The following is a 19,372-nucleotide window of genomic DNA, read 5'->3' as shown; positions in this document are numbered from 1 at the left end:
TCTTTCTGCTAAAGCACAAATGGAAACAGAACACAAAACCAGATTTAAAAAATCTTATTTTCCGTATGAAGACATTCTTCATTTTCTCTTTCTCGTCTTTTCTTTCTTTTTTTTGTGAGTAATGTTTTCAGCACTTCCCATGATGATTTATTATTTTACCTTCCCTCACAAAGTGGGACACTGGTGTCTATTCACTGAGCTTCCAGATTTTTTCTGATTAAATAATGAAATTAAATTAATAAAAATTAAAGAATCTCTGGCTGATGCTGATTAGTAGCCCAGGATAAAATAATTCAATCATTCAAGTAGCCTACTGATTGGAAAAATCTTCTGGAAAAGAAAGGGGGATCTCATATCTATGCAGGAATTGCAAGACAGATAATGGTTTATAAAATAAATTCAGTGTTTATTGTTCTGTGCAGCAATGTACAAACAATATAAAAAATGCATAGACATGTCTCTTTATAAAGGTAATGCAAACAAAGAGAACAATGACCTAGGATCTTCAACAGCAATGAATTAGCGAAAATGAATTGTAAGGTCTATCTGCCCTTAATCAAACCCTGTCATGCAGTACAATAACACAAATACATGCATACATACAGTAGTTGCGCATAAACAAGATGCTATATAGGGCAAGGAGCCAATTGCAATGAAAACACTGCAGCAAATAGGGGGAAGCACATAATGGCAAGGCCTGAGAGTTGATTATGCAAATACCCCAGCTGCAAAGGAACAATAACTCTGGAAATTCAAAGACAAACCATAACACGGGAGGCTATTGTCTTGCATTTGCATATTTGCTTGACAACTATAACCTGCTCATCATGCCCATCTTGTTCAGAACAATGTCTTTGTGTTCATATAATAATGCACACATCAGAAATTGTCATAGTGCATTGTTTTAGTTCAAATGAAAGCTGTGCTGCCTGAGCTGGCAGTCCAAGTCTGACGCTTCCATAGTTATGAAACTATTTGACTAATACAATGTAGAAAATGACGAGAAAATACACTTTATAAAATAGATATATCCTGTTTCTATACTCGCCTAGCCTGGAGAATAAACATTCAAATTAACATATACAATATAATCTTTATGATACATTATATATGGACCTCTTAAAGATAAACCAAACAAATAAAAGTTGATTGTATTCTATAAGTCTATGAATATTTATGGCAATGTTTTCTTGAAGAAATGTCTCCCATTGTGATTATATCTTTAGATGGCATTTCTCTCCAAGCTTTTGTTTACACTGCTAATGCAATAATACAGTAATTATGCTTCTGCTTGCTATTAGATAACCCATGATTCTGTTTTCTGTAACACTTTAATGAGACTGGAAATGCTGAAATATCTTGACTCAAATCCCTGAGTGATCCGCCGCTGATGTCTGAAAAGCAGAGTTACAGTACGTTTTCAGAATAAGTTAGCTCACTGTGCCGTTCATTTTGATCTCAGGGTTAATGATCTGAGTGTTTTTAAGATCAGTGATTGTTTAAGAGATCGTACATCCAGTGTCTCTGCCCTCAGTCCTCTGCGTCCTATTACACCTCCTGTCTTTCTGTAATATTTACTAGACTTCCTCTTCACAAAAGGCACTTTGAGATCTGTGCAGATTAGTACACTTATTGGCCAAATCGTCCCCTGCAGAGTGATCTCGCTGATACTGATGGCTCTCTGCTGTCTCCTTACAAGAAGGACAGCACCAGTCATCTGCAGGCGTCAGTGTCTGGGCGTCAGCGGCTCCATCTCTATCACCAGATCACGGGGCCGCGGACCCTTACTTAACTCCACCACCCGCGGGACCACTGTGGACCAGCGGTCTGGAGGGGGATGAAAAGAAGAAAGACTTTCTTTTATCTGTATGAATAAATTGGAGTGAATATATACTTATTTGTCTATGAATTTATTCATGAGAGCACAGCAAGAATCTCACCTCTCCTCAAGGCTCTGACGCTCTGCTGCAACCCGTTGGCTTGGCAGGTCTCATTCTTGCCCGGATCCTCATTGATTATCGCCAGGTTCTGATTCCAGTGGCACCAGTTCACCTCGTCCACCCTGATATACCAAGACACCACTGGGTTTGACAGTTTTCTTTGAAGAGGCATTGGCACTGTGATTATGACTCGTGCAAAATACCTGAAGCACCAGCGTCGGTCAGGTGTGCCATCCCGGTTCTTCCCCACAGTCACCATCTCCCCGGCTCGAAAAGACTTGCGAAGGCACACTGGGAAAGAGCGCTCGATGTCCAAGATGGTCGTTGCCCACTGTATACATTATGTAAGCGCTTTTAATTATTTAATTCACTAAAAAAACAAAAACGTATTTCTTTACTCACCTCCCAAAATTTGATTTATGACTGACTACACTTTGTGTTTAGTGCTAGTTGTTAAACATTAGCATGCTAACTGAAATCGCTGACATTGTAAAGGTAATGTATGGTAAGATTAGCATGCTGATGTTAGCATGTAGCTCAAAGTAACCCTAAGAGCTGCTAGCACGGCTGCAAGAATACTTAATTTTTCAAAACTGTACTACAAACAGAATTTATCTCATATGTTGAGATGGATGCAACTTTGGCTGGATACCATGAGACAATATGTTTTTTTAATAATTTGGGAGAACCGGCCTTTCGAGACATTAGATGATATTTCATTGCTACCGCCCACCACAAAGACTTCTTACAGCTCACCTGAAGCTTCCAGATCTTCTTGCTCTCCTTCGACACCTGTCCCACCGTCTCCCCCATCAAAGCGATCAACATGTTCAGCAGCAGCACAAAGGTGAGGATGATGTAGGTAACCAACAGGATGAGGAAGACCGCAGGATACTGTGCACTGTGGATCATGTCCAGTTCTCCCATCCCAATGGTGAGCTTAAAGAGGTCCAGTAGGAAAGTACTGAAGGTGTCGGGGTCCCTGCACTTGGGGTAGGTGGGACAGCCCCCGTCACACTCTGTGCCGGGTGGAGGACACACTGTCAGCAGGGACACCAGGGCTGTGGGGTGGAAGCAGAGGAGGTTGGGTTATGTGTCTGTGAACACTTAAGGAGCAGTTCAACATTTTGGGAAATATTCACTTTCTTGCAAAAAGTTAAATGAGATTGATACCACTCTCATGTCTGTGCGATAAATATTACACTACAGCTAGAGACGGTTAGCTTAGCATACAGACTGGACGCAGAGAGAATAGTGAAGCACACAAAACCCTGTAACACTGCAACTTGGCAAATTTACACTACGGTTTTTGTATGGATCAAACAGAAATAATGTGTACAGGTATATTTGCAGGATCTAAGTGTAGACTCAAACAAAAGTAATCCCTCTCAACCATATAACCCACGTTAAGTGTGTTGTGGTGCATCTATCTGCAGAGACCCCGCCCTCTGCCTGTGTTTCCTGACTTCCTTTTTATTTTGCTGTGGTTGGGAAGTTTTCTGGGCAAGAGGAAGCTACAAAAATGGTGGACACAGCTTGGAACTGTGTAAAAATGGCAAGGACCCAGGGTACAGTTAGCTTAGCATAGCAAAACGACTGGAAATGGGCTAAACACACTGCTTGCCTATTGCTAAGCTACGCTAACCATCTCCTGGCCATAGCTTCATATCTACATTTTTGGACAGAAATAAGAGTGTTATTGATAACTCCTAATCTTCTTCCTGACAAAATGCAATTGAGCGTATGTCCCAAAATGTCAAACCGTCCCTTCGAGTAATGCAGTACACCTGTAGAGGTGAGTGAACATTGGCCTACCTGACGCATATCCAATCATGAACAGCACGTACACCAGCAGAAATCTGAAAAGGTCTTTGAAAAGAATCTGAGAACCAACAATAAAAAGAGTATTTACAGACACATGGATGCTGATGTTCCAGGTTAATTCTGTTCATTGGCTCCATTATCTAACCTTCTGTATCATGATGCTATAGGTACCAGTGAGCTTCAGGCCTCTGGTGAAGTAAAGAGTGTTCATCCAGCCCAGGACAAGTGCAAACACCATCACAGACACATAAGCCTTAATGCCAGACAGGTAGAGAGCAGCGGTGACTACAATCAGCACAGAGTAGATGAAGCTAGAGAGGACAGAGAAAAAGGTTGTCAAGGGACAAGTTCTGAAGCTGAAGTCTGTGATACTGCAGTGATACACATGAACGCATGAAGACATGACTGCTGGCATTTAGCATTTCTAACAGAACACCACAGCCATGTTGCTAATGATTTAAATCAACACGGTTCAGAGAGGTGCTCGACATTCTCAGCTCTTTGTTTGTATCATGGGCTTAATTAAAGATGTAAACTACAAAAAGATGCCAGGGAGGAGGTTGAGGAAAATAATTAGATAACTCAATTAAGAGGATGCAAAAAATTGCCTCGGGTTAAAGTCAGCATGAGCTGCAGCAGAGGTGATGAAGGACAGAGGACGGAGACTTACTACAGCAGTTGAAAGGACCCATCAATAAATAAAGACTTCACCCCAGGGCACTTCTTCAAGAAGAGGTCCTTAATCTGCAAAGTGCAGGAGAGACATTTCCATAATGACAACAAACGCTGTTGTTACAGGTTTGAGTTTGAGGCAAGAGGCTGGGAGACAGCAGCGGGCAGCCAATAATCCAACCATAAAGAGGCATCACTGACTCACATTGGTGAGGAAGAAGAAGATTCCTGATGCCAAGGTGACAATCTCTCCCACCATGCGCAGGTAGTCGGAGGATGTTGTGTAAGGGTACGGAGGCTGGAAGGAAAGAAGATGGTTATGGATATTATTCATTTAATTTAGATTCACCTCAATCTGAACGTGTGGGCAACTAAACATAATGTATACACAAAAAAAACACATTGAGAAGCAGCAGTTGACAAACCCAACTGAATTACAGGATTAGTTCAACATGCGTGCAGATTAAATGTATAAACTGTAATGTGTTAATTACAAAAATTAAAGGAGGTGCTAGTAGATGGATTTCTTAAACTTTGGAGGAAGCCTAGATAGCTGCTTCCCCCTGCTTAAAGGCTTCATATTTATATACAAGTATGAGAGTGGCATCAATCTCCTCATCTACTTCTTGGTAAGAAAGCAGATAAGCACAGTTCCCAAAATGTTTAAATATTCAGTTAATACAGTGCAGTAAATAGTCACTTACTGTAAGATTGGTACAAATTTGGAATTTTCAGCTCTGGTAAATGATGCATTTCACATCACACACTATTAAAGCCTCTAATGTAAAGCACATGTGGCCTTCATGAAAAAAAAAAAACTATAACAGATGTACTAAATAAGCAGAAAGTTACCTGCTATGATACTACTATGCTCGTGTGGTGTCCTGAAAAGTGCTGCATGGGCACATTCAACAGTTTCTCATCATTAATCGGTTCCCATGCAATGTGGCCACGCTGTGAAAACGTCGACATTTCCAGCAGCTTCTCACCCACCGTTTCCTGTGTTGGGTGGTAATATGCCACTAAGGTGAAGATGATCATGGTGATGAGGTAGGAAACCACGCTGATGTAAAAGGTGACGGCAGCAAACTTCTGCCATTTGGCCCTCAGCAGCTCGTTGATGGGCTCCACTGCCAGCATCTCGTGGCGGTTCTGACATCAGGACCAGAAACATGAAATAAAATAAAGAAATCTTTGCCTACACACTCAGAATCTGATGCACACACACACATTTTTTATGCTACGCCTGGTGATTTGTTGCTCTTATCTTTCTCATCAACAATATTTTATCTCAGCTGCATTTTTTTAAAGTGGGGATGACAAACAAAAACTTTCTTAGTCACCTCATTGCGACTGTTATAGACGAGGATTTCCAGCACAGACGGTTCCTCTCCACATGTATCCAGCGAGGACAGATCATAAAGGGAGGAGTACACCGGCCCATAGGCCCAGTCCTTAAACTTCCGTGACAGATGACGCACTTCCTCATCTTTGATCTCACGTCGGATAATGTGCTGAAACACCTGGAGGAGTATGGAGAAGCTGACCTTCGACTTGGACTTAATATTATTACGACATGTAGAAATGTGATGATGAAAACTTATCATGCTGCCTGACGGGGATGTATCATTACCCCTATCTTGCCCAGCTGGGCAGCCATCATGAGAGGTGACATGCCGTCGTTGTTGAGCACTGTCTCCAGGTTGCAGTCTGGGTAGAGCTTGGCACTCTTGATTAGCAGCAGGTCGTACATCTTTGTGAGGAACCGCGTGTTGTCCTTGGTGTTGTCTGCGATGCGCACCAGGGCGTGCAGCACCGTGTTTCCACGTGAATCCTGACGCCGCAGGTCGGCCTTCTTGTGTGGATTCTCAGTCAGGTAGTGAACTATGTCAGGCTGGTTAGTGCAAGCAGCCAGTGAGAGAGGAAGCTCACCTGGGCAGAGAGAGAGAGAGAGAGAGCACTCACTTCATACTGAATTCACAGGGGATTAAAGGAACTGTATTTAGATTAAAAATAAGCAAATCAACAGGAGGGTTAATTAAGAACTGTAGCTGGTGTCTGTATGTTTTTGCAAAGCGTACTAAACATGGATCAAAGATTTGACTTAAATCCCCGCTATGAAAACAGCACAATTAGCAGTTGTTTGAGGGAGGGGCGCAGAGGGGCCAGAGTGCCAAAAGCAGCTGCTGAAAATGAGCCGTTGCCATGGGTGACAGATTACTTTGTCACCTCACATAGAAACGCTCCTCTTCATGGATTTGCACGGGTGCATGCAGAGTGTTAGCGTGAGTCTAAATCCCATTAGCCATCAGCCCTGCCAGGTTCCTGTTCACCTCACTGCAAAGCTCCGCAGCAAATTACTCACACTGTGCCCGGACACGCTGGGATTTGGGAATGACAGCCGTGCTAAGTGCAAATAGAAATCATCTCCTCTGTGATGAGTGAGGAGTATAACGCATGAATGTAATCAAATAAACAGTTCTTAAAATTGGGTAGGGTAAAAAATAAAACAGGGTCCAGAACAGGCATTTTCTACCTTTCTTTCTGTGCTGTTGGAGAGTAACATTAAAATCAATTATATCTGCTATAGTTATCATTAGACGGTTTAAAGGACACATGTTTGTAAATGCAAACATTTCTTTTTCTGGGTACCATGACCATACTGTGCTGTAGGAGGTTGGGTGTTAACAGTTACCAGCAGAGGGCAGTGTGCTGAGTTTAGTTCACAGACTCATTTATTTAGAGGTCGGTGAGGCTCAGCAGAGGATGTTTACTTTTCTTTCCTGCAGAACACTGACACCTTTCACTGGATTCCCCTCCTCAACATATGACATAATGCTTGTCCTTTCATGTGTTTTTGGAGCACCACAGGAAACGGTTTCTCGTACGATACTTCAAAAAACACTGGGGTACAAGGTGGACTTCATCTCTGGACCGCAGCAGCATCCTGCCAGGTTAAAAAGAGAAAGGGTGGGGTCTAATGTCACAGGACTTCTTGATGGAAACAGAGGTTTCTTGCCAGGACCTTTTACCACATGTTAACTGTTTTACTGTATCCTGGCAGTTGCTGCGGCGCACATCACAAAACCTTGATGTTAAAGACAGAACAACCACTTGATAGAAAGTGAGACTCGGTGTGGAAACTGAAAGAGTGACCACTGAAGTCATAGAAACCACAGACACACTTCATCATTTCCACCGTATTAGGCAGAAAACACAGGAGCAGTTTTCCAGAACTCTTCGTGTAGCCCTCTGCCGACAGTGTTTTATCACTTAAGGACAGACTATAAGGTTTGCTAGAAGTAGAAGTACAGGAACACAATGAACTCTTTTGTTTCCACACTAGATTTATGTGCTGACAAAGGTCATTACCGAAGTAGAAGTAGCCCCCCTCGTCTCTGGGCTGGAAGAAGCGCCCCCTGGCCTGAGCGTGAACATCAGCTCCCTGCTCCACCAGCAGCTCCACATACTGCTTACAGCGGCGCTCTATAGCAATGTGGAGCGCCGTCTGGCCTGACAACACAGAGAAGCACAACAACACATTTGAACTATTGTCAGTGTTAGCTGCTGATCTGTGTGCTGTGTTCAATTAAAAAAAAAAAAATCAGCTAAAAGAAAGTCTTTCCCAAGAGGTAATTACTGAAATGAGGTGCACAGGGTTAACTGTGTTGACAGGCATTCTGTAAACAAAAAGGCACAATTACAAAAGAGAAACAGTGTCGACTCCTGCTACTTGTCTGCAGGATTTGTCTTCTTTGGAGAAACTGACGCCCAGTTATGAGCTTGAGGGTGGAGGTCATAAAAAAAAAAAACTAAAAGCCATGAGTGGTACATTTATGTGCAGGTTATTTCTACGGGGTCAAAACCCATTAAAACGAGGAGTGAAACATTTTTATGTTGTCACGTATAAAATGTTTAATGATCTTTTTCAGACTGACTACCAGACTTGTGAAAAGTGTGAATACGTAAACAGGCAGATCAGACAATCATGGAGAAAACAGTGAGGAGAAAAGGTTTCTTTCACTGTCACAACAACGCAGGATATGGTCGAGGTCTGTACCCTCTCATTTACAGAGCTGTAGACAGTCACTGTATACATACGTGCTGTAAATACACTCCTGTTCCCCTTGACTGCGCCTCTCCCACCAGCCAGGAGAGCTACAATAACAAAACACCGTCTCTGCAAGCTTCAGCTCAGCGGAAGACGAAGGGATCCCAGTCTTGTATAAAACATTTAAAAGGGTTTTGTTAAGTTTCCCATTGTGTGTTGTCTTTGTCTGGGTTTTCACACATCCTGTTTTATTTTGAAGGTTCATGTTATGTGTTTTGGTTTACTTTACTTCCTGTGTTTTCCCGCCCTTGTGTTTTTTTGATGTGTTTCACCTGTGTGTCATTAGTGTTCCTGCCCTGTGTATTTAAGTCCGTGTCCCCCCAGTCTTTGTCGGGTTGTTGTCTGCGCTACCTTGTGGTCTGTGACTCCTTGTTGTCCATGTTCCCTTGTCATAGTCCTAGCCTTAGCCACAGTCCTAGCCACAGCCACTAAGTGAGTGTTATTTGTTGTGTTTTCTTAATTCATGTCCGTGTCTCGGTCCATGTCCGTGTTACCCCTTGGCTTGTCTGTGTTCATGTCCGTGTCGTGTTTCTTGTGAGTTTTCCTTGTATTATATTTGTATAGTCTAGATTTGTTTTGGTTTTTTTTTCGCTAGTTAGCCGAATTTCAGTTCTTGGTTAGATTGTTCCTTGGTTTTGTTTGTATTTCTTAGTAGTGATATTTTCCTCCAGTTCTTCAGGAGTGATTTTTGTTTCTGCTGTTTTGTTAATTAGGTTCTTTAGGCCTTTCTTAGCCGTTTTGTTCCTTCCTCCCTTTGGAGCGTTTTCCATTCTTTATTTTTATACTTTGATAGTTATTCATAGTCTTGTCCTTGTCTCCGTTGTGTCTTGTGATCATGTGTTGTTATTCCCAGTGTTGTGTCGTGTTGTGTGAATCCTTTTTCCCTTATGTGTCACTAGTCCCCTGAGTATTGGTTGTCTTGAGTTATCCTTGTGATTAATACATTTATTTAATTTGAGTCAAGCGCCCCCCTTGTGTGTCTGCATGTGGGTTCAACCCCTTAGTTCTCCCTTAGTCCCCACTCTCCTGACACACACCTCTGTAGTAGACATCCCTGAAGGGCGTATTGATGAACTCTCTGAGGTTTCCGGTCTTCTCTGCGATGTCCACCAGCAGCGGGATGGTGTCGTTCTGCCCACCGTACAGGTTCAGCAGGGCTTTTGGCAGACACGTCTTACCTGTGGACGGCTCTGGTACAAAAATAAAAACATATAAACATAAAACATTTTCATATAACTGAGTTGTCAGTGCTCAGGTCGCTTTGGTCAAGTTAGCATTTGTTCTAGCCTACTGAAGCTAACTCCAACCATTTATCCATTACCTTTAGCATTTAGCTATTAGAGCTGTTTATATGTTACATTTAGCTGTTTTATGCATTTACACTGAGCTATTTGTTTCAACAGTTTTTACTTTTAGTGAACTAATTTAACAGTTTATTCATTAATGTTACTTGAGGTAGACGAACCCCTGGTTGGGCTTCTACTGACATGTCCAATGAAATGTGACTTCCTGGTGTGTTCCTCTAAATGTTCTACTGGGAACGAGTAAATAACAAAAGACAGAGTTTCTGGGAATTGTCGCATGCAAATAATTAAGTATTCAGGGTTCATAAGATCAAAAGACAGGGGTCGAGCAAGCTCTTCACTATTTTTAGTCTCTCAGTTTAAAGAAGAAAGTCCTGTTTAACTCTGAAGGAGTCGACAGCTTGCTGTGATTTCTCTCTGCTCCCTGTTACAAGCCTGGAAAAACTTCTCAGACACACACAGGAAGCTTTTCTTGGGCCTGCCTCTATCAGGACAAAAGCCCTGACACCCCACCTTTTCCCTCCTACATCCTCTGACCCCAACGCAGCAAACAGCAGCAGGGGAATAGAAAAGGTCAAGGTAAAACGTCACTGGATAGCGCTAAGTTTCCGCTTTAGAGCAAAGACAGTCGAGATTCAAGGGAGAATTAATCCATGTCGCCTGCATCACAAAAACACAAACCCTTTTGTTCCCTGCAGTCAGATATCTGATTCGAGTGACAACACGTTGTATTCTCACCTCTGAAGTCCTCATCAGTTAACCTCTTTTCATGACTCTGCAGGTACTCTAACAGACCCTCGAGGGCCTCGGTGTCTGCACGTGACACACAGTCGAAGAGGATAGAGCGGTTGAATATTTTCAGAACTTTCGGAGGGTCCAAGCTTTGACTGTCATCACAGGAGGCCTCAGTTTTACTGAGGAGACACAAAAACATGACGTGGTGTCAAACATTCACTGTAAGAGGCTAAATGATCTGGAATTCCCTTTGAATTCATGGATTCTTTCTACATTTCATTGACAGAAAATAAAGAATTGAATGGGTGTTTGGTGCACAAACCTTCTTTTAAGCAAATGTCTACACCCTCGAGTGCTCCAGTAAATTAGACCTCTGTGTGTGTGTGTGTTTGTGTGTGTGTGGAGGGGTGGGGGGGGGGGGGTGGAGACAGAACAGCCAGGAACAGGCAGCAGCCTAAATATTACCTCAACTGCTGCTGCGGAGGGACCAACAACATGTTCTCTGTTAGATCAGTGAATGAGCTGAATGAGGGAGTGCTTGGCCTACACTATGTGTGTGTGTGTGTGTGTGTGTGTGCGTACTTCCTCATGTGGCACACCTCTGTCTACAGAGTGGCAGTTGTAGGAGGTTTTTCGTTTTTATGACATTTTTCCAAACTGGCCCTTTTGTGCCTGGGAAAAAAAAATCCAGTCTGGGTTCACCACTGTTAAGACAGTAAAAGTAAACCCTTAAACTAAGAAGTGTAAAGGAACACACAATTATTAAATCCTGGAAGCACACATGAATTGTGGTTTACTGCTGCCCTTTCTCACCCTCTTGGGAGCTTCTTTCTGCGTCGCTTCTGGTTGCTAGTGCTCCTGTAGGTGCCATAGTCAAAGAGCGAGTCCATGGGTGCTTTCTTGGGGCCTGGAACCACATTTGACTCATATATGGTAGATTCCAATAGATCCATAGGGTTGGAAATGCCCTTCTTGAAAGCACCCTGGAACTTCATCCGCAGGTTCTGCCTGCTGTCCGCGGGCTGGCCAGGCTGAACCAGCTCCAGGGCTGAACCCTGACTCGTGTCCTGAGTGGACGGGGAAGCATCCTCGCTCTCGAACAGGTCCGAGAGCTCGCACAGGGGGAACGCTGCGTCGCTCTCGGGCTGAGCGGCCCCGCCATCGCTCGAGTCCGCGGTGACGCCATCTGTGGCGGGGACAGAGCTGAGGGTGTCAGCCTTGGACAAGGCGAGGTGGCACCTTCTGAGGAGAGCAGAGCGGCCCTGGAATGAACACCATGACAACATGTTCTGAGTGAGCTGCGTGACCTTCAGGTAGCCAGGACATGCTCGTACAAATGGAAAAAGAAATCTTGTGCCCTGGTGAGTTTTCAAGTGTTTACATTCAGTGTATCAGTAACACATGTATTTTCTTCCTCATAAAACATCTGCAAAAAACATTTTTTAATATTTTAAATTCAGCATTGTTTACATACATGTTGCTCAGTGAAATAGTGTCACACCATTGCTAGGACTATTTAATGCACAGATTAACAAAAATAAGGACCCACTCATAGAAACACAAGAACATATCACAGCTAGAGGTCAAAACTCCACAGGAGACCTTTAATCTGTTCAGATTCATTCAGATATCTAAAATAGGGTGAAATCATTTTATTTTGTATATATTTCATAATGAAAATTTCCAGCTCACAGGAAGGAGGATGTACAAATAAGAGACATGAGTTGCAGCCAAATTGCAGGGGAAGGACCCTCAGGAACATATGAAAAACACAGTTACTGTTTATGTAATCGGAGTTCATGTTATGTCATGTTGATGGTATGATTTGAGCCCAAGAAAAAATAGTTCAGCTGAGTTGTCAAACAACCAAGATCAGGATGCCTCACATCTCATCAGTTTAGTTCCACAGCAGCCTTAAAAACAGCCACACTCATTAAATCTTTGGCTTCTGCTGCTTGAAATAGTGCTTCTGCTCTTTAACCTGTAAATTAGTGTTTTATTTCATAAAAATGTTTTCATTTTCAGGCTGTTAGAATTAAGGGGTGGTCTTTGTTTCAGGTGAGGCCCACCACCACCAATGCAGGAAACCCAGAAATAGCAATGGCAGCATAGGTTTCTGTACTCTACAATCAGACTACAATTATTAAAGGGACCCTTGAAATTCCCACTTAAAGTCTGAAGCATAAGGTAGGCATTTGACATTTAACCCCTCTGTACCTCATTCATCCCTTTTATCACAATGATGTGCCAAATTCCTCTTCAGGGTAAACTGGAAATGATGCTGAAGCATGTGGGCGTCCTGTAGAAACAAAAAAAAAAAGAGTAACCATCATATGAACGACTGGCACAGAAGCACAGAAATCTGTAGGTCCGGAGTGACGTGAAAAGAGCTCTGTCGTTTGGGATGTGTGGAAAAAAAAGACCGATGCCAACATAAATAACACGGCTGTGAGTCTGGCCTCTGATTGGTCAGAAGGATGTGTTTCTTCTAACAGGCAGAATCACACCACCTGCCTGTTCAGCAAATAAATCACTACACACATTCACACACTACAACTGGTGCATAATCATTAGCTTCTGTGCACACACAAACACAAACTTTACCACAACATGGCATCCTCCCATGTCCCTCCACAGCTTCCATTGCCCATTTGATCTAAACCAGACGGTGCTGCAAAGGAGCAACACAAACACCAGAGCTGGGGTCCCACTGAGGGAGAGGCATGACTCACAAGCCTGTCTGACACCCGGGATTATCATGCCTTTACACTTCAGTGGGCATTTGACAGTAAAAAGACAGAGAAACAAAGAGAGGCTGCCCTTGATAAACTATTAGAACAGACTAAAGGCGAGGGATTAAGTCGTTTGGTGGAGGTGTGTGAAGGCAGAGAGGACCAACTGCATATTAAACCCGTCAGACAGATAGAAAGGGATCATAAAACATCAAGTAGACCCATAGCTCACATATCATCCACTTATTGGGTCAGGAAGTGGAGATCCTCTTGTGAAAGTTTCTAAATGTGAGCGACTTTAATGTGGCGTGGGACTTCCTGTTCTGTCACCGCTGAAGTGACATTATCCAGAGCGACAGAGGATGGACACTCTGGCTTCTGGGAGAAAAAAATCACTTAATGTTTTAAATGATAGTAGATTTTAAGGCTTAAGAAGTCATACAATAGATCTAAAAATCATCCCACATAGCTAAAGGTGCATGGAATGAATTATGAATAAAAAGAAACCTAAATAATAAGCAGAAAAATATACATTTAAAGAAAAGAGCATGAAAGTGATTCATAATGCAGAATGACATTCAACATGTGGAAAGTGAGGAATCATTCAAAGTTAACTTTCTCTCAAACAATGTCTCTAATCCTGAAGTAGGCTGAATAGTTTTCCTCTCACTAATTGGTTAGATGTAGCAATTTGCCTTGGAGGGCGTCTAATGAAGAGAAAAGGACAAACAGTAAAGACTTGTTACTCACCTTGTTCTAATCTGGTGATTTTATTTTGTGTTTCTTAAAAAACAAATTATTCCGCAGCTTTTTTTAAAGTTTAATAGTTCCCAAAGTTATTTTTTCTCTCTCCTGCGCTTCTGACCTCTGCCGGATGACACTGAATGCTTTAACTAAAACTACAGCACACGCCTGACTCATGTGTCCGCCGCCGGTAAAGTCCAGCAGAACAACGGATGCTTTTACGTAAGTTAGGGTGGACAGAACGGCTGCTCACTGACTTTTTTTTTTTTTTTTTTTTTTTTTTTTTTTTTTTGCTGCTCACTGACTCGTCAGTAAAACTGGAGCCAACCGTGAACGCAGCTGACGCGGAAGTGGGAGATGCAGTACCAATGATGACCACCAGGTAATGGCTACAGTGATGACTGATGGAAGAAGTATTCAGATCCTTTACTTATGTAAAAGTACTATTACCACACTGCAAAATTACTCTGTTAAAAGCAAATGTTGCACATTGAAAATGTTACTTGTGTGTAAGTATTCAGGAAATAATCAGGAAAATGTATGTACATAATTTAAAGTACTCAATGCAGGAAAATGATGAAAACACAGAAATACCAGCATCATGTAAACAGCAAGTGAAGATCATTTTAGCTATTTTTTCTAATATTAGGCAGCTTAATTCATAACAATGTATCATAATTTAAATTGAAATGGATGATCAGTGTATCTAAGATTTAAAATAATTGTAGCGAAGTAAAAAGTACAATTTTTCCCAGTAAATATAGTAGTAGTAGTTGAATGGGACAGAAATATAACGTGGCAACAAATGAATATACTAAAGTACAAATACCTCAAAATTGTACTTAATAGAACTGGAGTATGTACTGCATATAAAGCACATGTTTACTTTCCACCACTGCTGAGGGTGAAAGAGTGGTGGGAAATTATCGAAATGTCTTCAAGAAAGAAACTGAAGAAAAAAAAAGAAAAATCACACAAATGTATGAATATTTGCATGTATTTTTATTGCAAATTCTGTTTTACACAAGTTGAAAATACAAGATTTGTTATACACGCTACACACACTGCAACATATGGTTTCAGCCACAAGAGACACCAGGCAAGCATTTTAGAACACGCACTCAAAACAGTATTGATGAGCCAAAGACCACCAGCACAACCTCTGTCCAAAGCCAGTGAGTTGTCAAAATGTCACGTTTAACATCTCACCTAGATTTGCAAGTCATCTGAAATTCGAACTAACAGCTGAACAGAAGGCAAGAAGTCATAAGACAACACTTTATATCCCCTCGACAATGAGGTGTAAAGAAAATACACGTTCAGTTTAATGTCAGCACCTGAGAGCACAGTGGACAGAGAAGCACTTGCTTTGAAAGAATCGTAGATATTCAAGTCCTGCATAGCATAGAAGTAAAAAAAGAGGCAGATCACACCTTCAGTCACATTATGTTTTCTTAATGGACCTGCCTGGTTCACACAGAGTAACACGTATAAAAATAGAAAGGACAAAAGGCAGAAAAGCTGACATGATTTAAATACTTTGCACCTTGAGCTTAAGGCACAAACAGGCCTGCAGCCTTACAAGCCAACAGTGTGCATACTTCTTCTTGTGTTTTGTGAGGTTTTCAAAAATGAACCAGCAAAAAAATCTACTCATGAAGCTGTGAAAAAGCCAAAAACGTCAAAGTGGTGGATGAACTCGCTGTGTTATGTATAACTTGAAATAACTTGGGACAACGTAATTAAAACAATATACTGAATCCCCCATAAAACATGGACAGCTGAGCAGATTTTGGTTATTTCATGTCTGAATAAAAACCATTGTTGCACCCTTGTTCATTTTTCAATATTTCATATGATTATGAATACAATATAAATGCAGCCTTTATCTCGGCAGGGGATTGGACTTTAAACTGTAACATTTCAAATAGAACAAATTAAGAACCTTACAATATTTATTTAATTTAATATTTATTGCATAAATAGTACTTCGATTCTTGCTATGATTAGCACACATTTGTGGGAGTACTTACGATCATGTACGTAAATATCTGGCTGCACCATTACTTTAAAACATAACATGTCTTCCTGTAAAGTTTTAAGAGTTAAAATCTGCAGCCGCTTTGCCTCAAACACCAGTGAGGAAAAGGTGGACAGGGAAAGCCAGAACAGGTACACAGATGATTAAAAGTGCAAACATTTGATGTGTAGCGACAGAATATCATGAAGGCACTCTGCAGAGAGCAGTCATATGACCTGAAGGGAGACATGTGGAGACATGTTACATGTGTAAAATGCAGAGCTGCAGAGTGAGGGATGTAAATGATGTTGTAAACTGAGCGGATCACTGGGGGAAAAAGGAGCGTCCTGCCGTCACACTGTGTAATCAAGATCAGCATTCATCTTATTGTACATCTCATAAATAGCATCAACAGTGGCGGTGAAGTTGATGAGGAATTTTCTGATTTTTTCCAGGCACTCCTCCTCCTTCACTTCCCGACCCTTGGAGAGGGCCTTCAGGAAGTCTGACTTATACGGAGCAGCGAAAAGAGCTGCCTAAAAGAACAAAAAACAGTTGACAAACTTATACACAACTCTATGCATTGTATACTCATATGTATGTATCATGAAGGACTCTGAACTCACCTTGAAGAGCTGTTGCACCAACCAGCCATGATACTTTTTCAGGGCTATTTCATAGGCTTTGGTGACATTGACTCGAATGAGGTTTGGGTTGCTATCGTCCTTTTCACCATCCACCAGGCTCTGGAGGAAGACTTGAATGAACCGTAGACCCCTGGTTGATAAAGAAGACATGCAGAAAAATTAGACTGCACCCAAATCTAATGAACAAAACCCAAAAATCTGTAAAACCTGAAGTGCACAATTTCTCAAACCTTTTTAGCCACATAAGAGCCAGCGTTGCTCCAACTTTGGGCCATTGTGCTCCATGCATTTCCTTCTCTGCTTCCACAATCTGCTGGAGTGTCTTGAACCGTCCTGGGTTGGTGTCATAAACTGCCTTGATCTTCTGTTACGTAAAACAGTGCATCTTATTGTGTTGTAACATTACTGAGAAACGTAAGAGTAGACTGACAGATTTAACCCATACTTACTGTGATGTTACCAGATATGTCAGCCTTGATTGGCGCAAAAATCGTAGAGCCGAGGCAGTCTGAGGAGGAACATTCACACAGGGTGCGGCTGAGAATTCAAGGCATGAATACACAAAAACAAAAACTGTCGGACCTACAGAAGACAAACATTAAAGATTCAGCCTAACACCAGGCTTAAAAGCTGTGTTTCGCCGCCCTCTACGGTTGAAAGCTTCAGGCCTGCTTCATCACTGATGGGTGTGGTTGGTGTTGGTGAGAAATGTGCTCTGTTGCACCTGTAACACCAAACAGTGATGTCACAGGGTCCTGGAGTACACCTGCACTGCTGCAAGGTGAGAAGTTAAACCACCGGTGACAAGGTTTTCAGTCACTGGCCTACAATAACACTACAGTGCTGGAAGGTACAGAAGCTCCACCTGGATTCACAGACACTTCATCACAGTGTCATCATTAGGTGTTCTTTAACCAGGATACTATGGGACCAGAGTATTTGGTGACGGGATAATGAACATTGAGATATTAGGAGTGTCAACCACACACAGCGCCCAGCTGACCCACTGACACATCGACAGCTTTCAGCTCCTGAGCTGCGAGATAAAACGACTTGTGACGTCTCATGTGAAGCATCACCACAACACTGAAGGCAGCTCATCTTGTCTGCGGAGACGTGCTCATCTTGTATTGCTGTCTCTATATATTTTCCATTTTCAGTAACTGTATCTATTTAACAAAAACACTGAAATAAACTAAAAGCTTCTAATAACAATTAGCCCCAAACAGCATCATTTGTTCACGTCTCGGCTCATTAAACACAAACACACACAGGTGTAAATTATTCTGGCTAATTAGACCTCGTCTCAGGTTGGAGTTGGACAGAGTTTAATGAGGTCACTCCAGGACTTATACCTACAGATATAAGTTGTCCTGCTAAAACAGGAGAGCCAGGAAACCCTGTCCTTGCAGTCCTGAAGATGAGGTCTAATTAAGCACAATCATCTAAAACACCCGTGTGAATGTACTATAAGAGCGTGCAGGACTTTAATAGCTTGTAGGAAAGTTGGCCAAGAAATTTCTAGGTCAGGAAAAACAATGGTGACAAGGAGGAAAGAGCTTAATATCGACATCAGACTTGGTTCCTCTCAAGGGTTTCACATGGCAAATTCAATAGAGGACCTTTGGCATATTAATACAGAATGAAGTCGCACAAAGATGCCCTGGCGCACCATGCCGCCGCTGAATGGGCAAGGGGAACTCAACACCGTACTAATCATTTTCACAACTTAAAATCCAGGCCAGTGGATTAAATAATGCATGCCAAAGGATTGTGGACAGCTTGATGGAGAGAAATACGATCCAAAAAAGATTATCATTTGGAAAGAGCAAGATCGTTTCATTAAGCTTGATAGAAGAGTTGTGACAGATTTCTCTCACAACAAGCGCCATGTTTTTTAATCAAAGTTGAACAAACCCCACATGCAGAATGTATGACGGTGGAAAAAGGTCCATTGCAGGGGACGTGTATCAGATACAATCCTGCATTTGTGTGCATGTTTAGCCAATTTAGCAGTCAGTTGGCTTGAGTTATATGAATCTACAGGCTTAAAACTAAAAATATTGCTAGTCAAACATCATAATAAGTTGAATAGAAATAAAAGTGTGGACAAAGCTGACCCTTTTCTCTGCAGCCACTGACGTCTGAGAACTATTTTTTCCACCTTTATTTCCACACAAGTTCATATGCAGAAATGTCAGAGGTCCCTACTGTGTCACCTGTGTCACACTGTGGAAACTTCACTTACCAAAGAAGGGTGGAAGGTATGACACAGCCTCCAGAAACGGTCTTGTTTCCACCTGTCTGTCAGCTGGCAGCTGTCTGAACTGGTGCTCCATCAACAGAGCCATCTCTTTGGTCCGGACCCACTCTTACCTCTGAAATGATAGCAACAGGCTGTCAACCCTCTGCTGCAGATTTACAGTGACACCAGAGAGAAGCTGTGTTTGTGTGTGTGCCATACCCCACCCTCAGAGAACCAACACACACACACACACACACACACCGGTCACCTACACTGAACCCAGGTACTGGTGGAATATCCAGCCGACAGCTCGTGTGATCGAGTCGTTACTGATAGATCCGTGTCATCGCCACCTGTCGGGCAAAAGGACCGATAAACGGCGCTTAGACAGAAGTCTA

General features: G+C 42.2%; 2 protein-coding genes across 2 annotated transcripts; both read right to left on the bottom strand.

Annotated features, from left to right (window-relative positions):
* Positions 1-424: 424 nt before the first annotated feature.
* trpv4 (transient receptor potential cation channel, subfamily V, member 4) lies at positions 425-14,119 on the bottom strand. The gene is made up of 17 exons (XM_041936804.1): positions 14,069-14,119; positions 12,804-12,885; positions 11,400-11,848; positions 10,590-10,765; positions 9,585-9,737; positions 7,809-7,949; positions 6,070-6,368; positions 5,780-5,959; positions 5,430-5,588; positions 4,642-4,734; positions 4,435-4,508; positions 3,910-4,075; positions 3,756-3,822; positions 2,697-3,001; positions 2,144-2,271; positions 1,941-2,062; positions 425-1,827 (listed from the first exon to the last, which is right to left on the bottom strand). The coding sequence occupies exons 2-17, from the start codon at positions 12,810-12,812 to the stop codon at positions 1,727-1,729; spliced, it is 2,622 nt and encodes an 873-aa protein (XP_041792738.1). The 5' UTR covers positions 12,813-12,885; positions 14,069-14,119; the 3' UTR covers positions 425-1,726.
* A 2,316-nt stretch (positions 14,120-16,435) lies between these two features.
* Positions 16,436-19,080, bottom strand: gltpa (glycolipid transfer protein a). The gene is made up of 5 exons (XM_041937933.1): positions 18,978-19,080; positions 17,179-17,237; positions 16,960-17,093; positions 16,709-16,859; positions 16,436-16,618 (listed from the first exon to the last, which is right to left on the bottom strand). The coding sequence occupies exons 1-5, from the start codon at positions 19,078-19,080 to the stop codon at positions 16,436-16,438; spliced, it is 630 nt and encodes a 209-aa protein (XP_041793867.1).
* Positions 19,081-19,372: the final 292 nt, after the last annotated feature.

This window comes from Chelmon rostratus, chromosome 5 (genome assembly GCF_017976325.1).
Source record: "Chelmon rostratus isolate fCheRos1 chromosome 5, fCheRos1.pri, whole genome shotgun sequence".
Classification (NCBI taxonomy): domain Eukaryota; kingdom Metazoa; phylum Chordata; class Actinopteri; order Chaetodontiformes; family Chaetodontidae; genus Chelmon; species Chelmon rostratus.
This window is presented reverse-complemented; position numbering and strand designations above follow the sequence as displayed.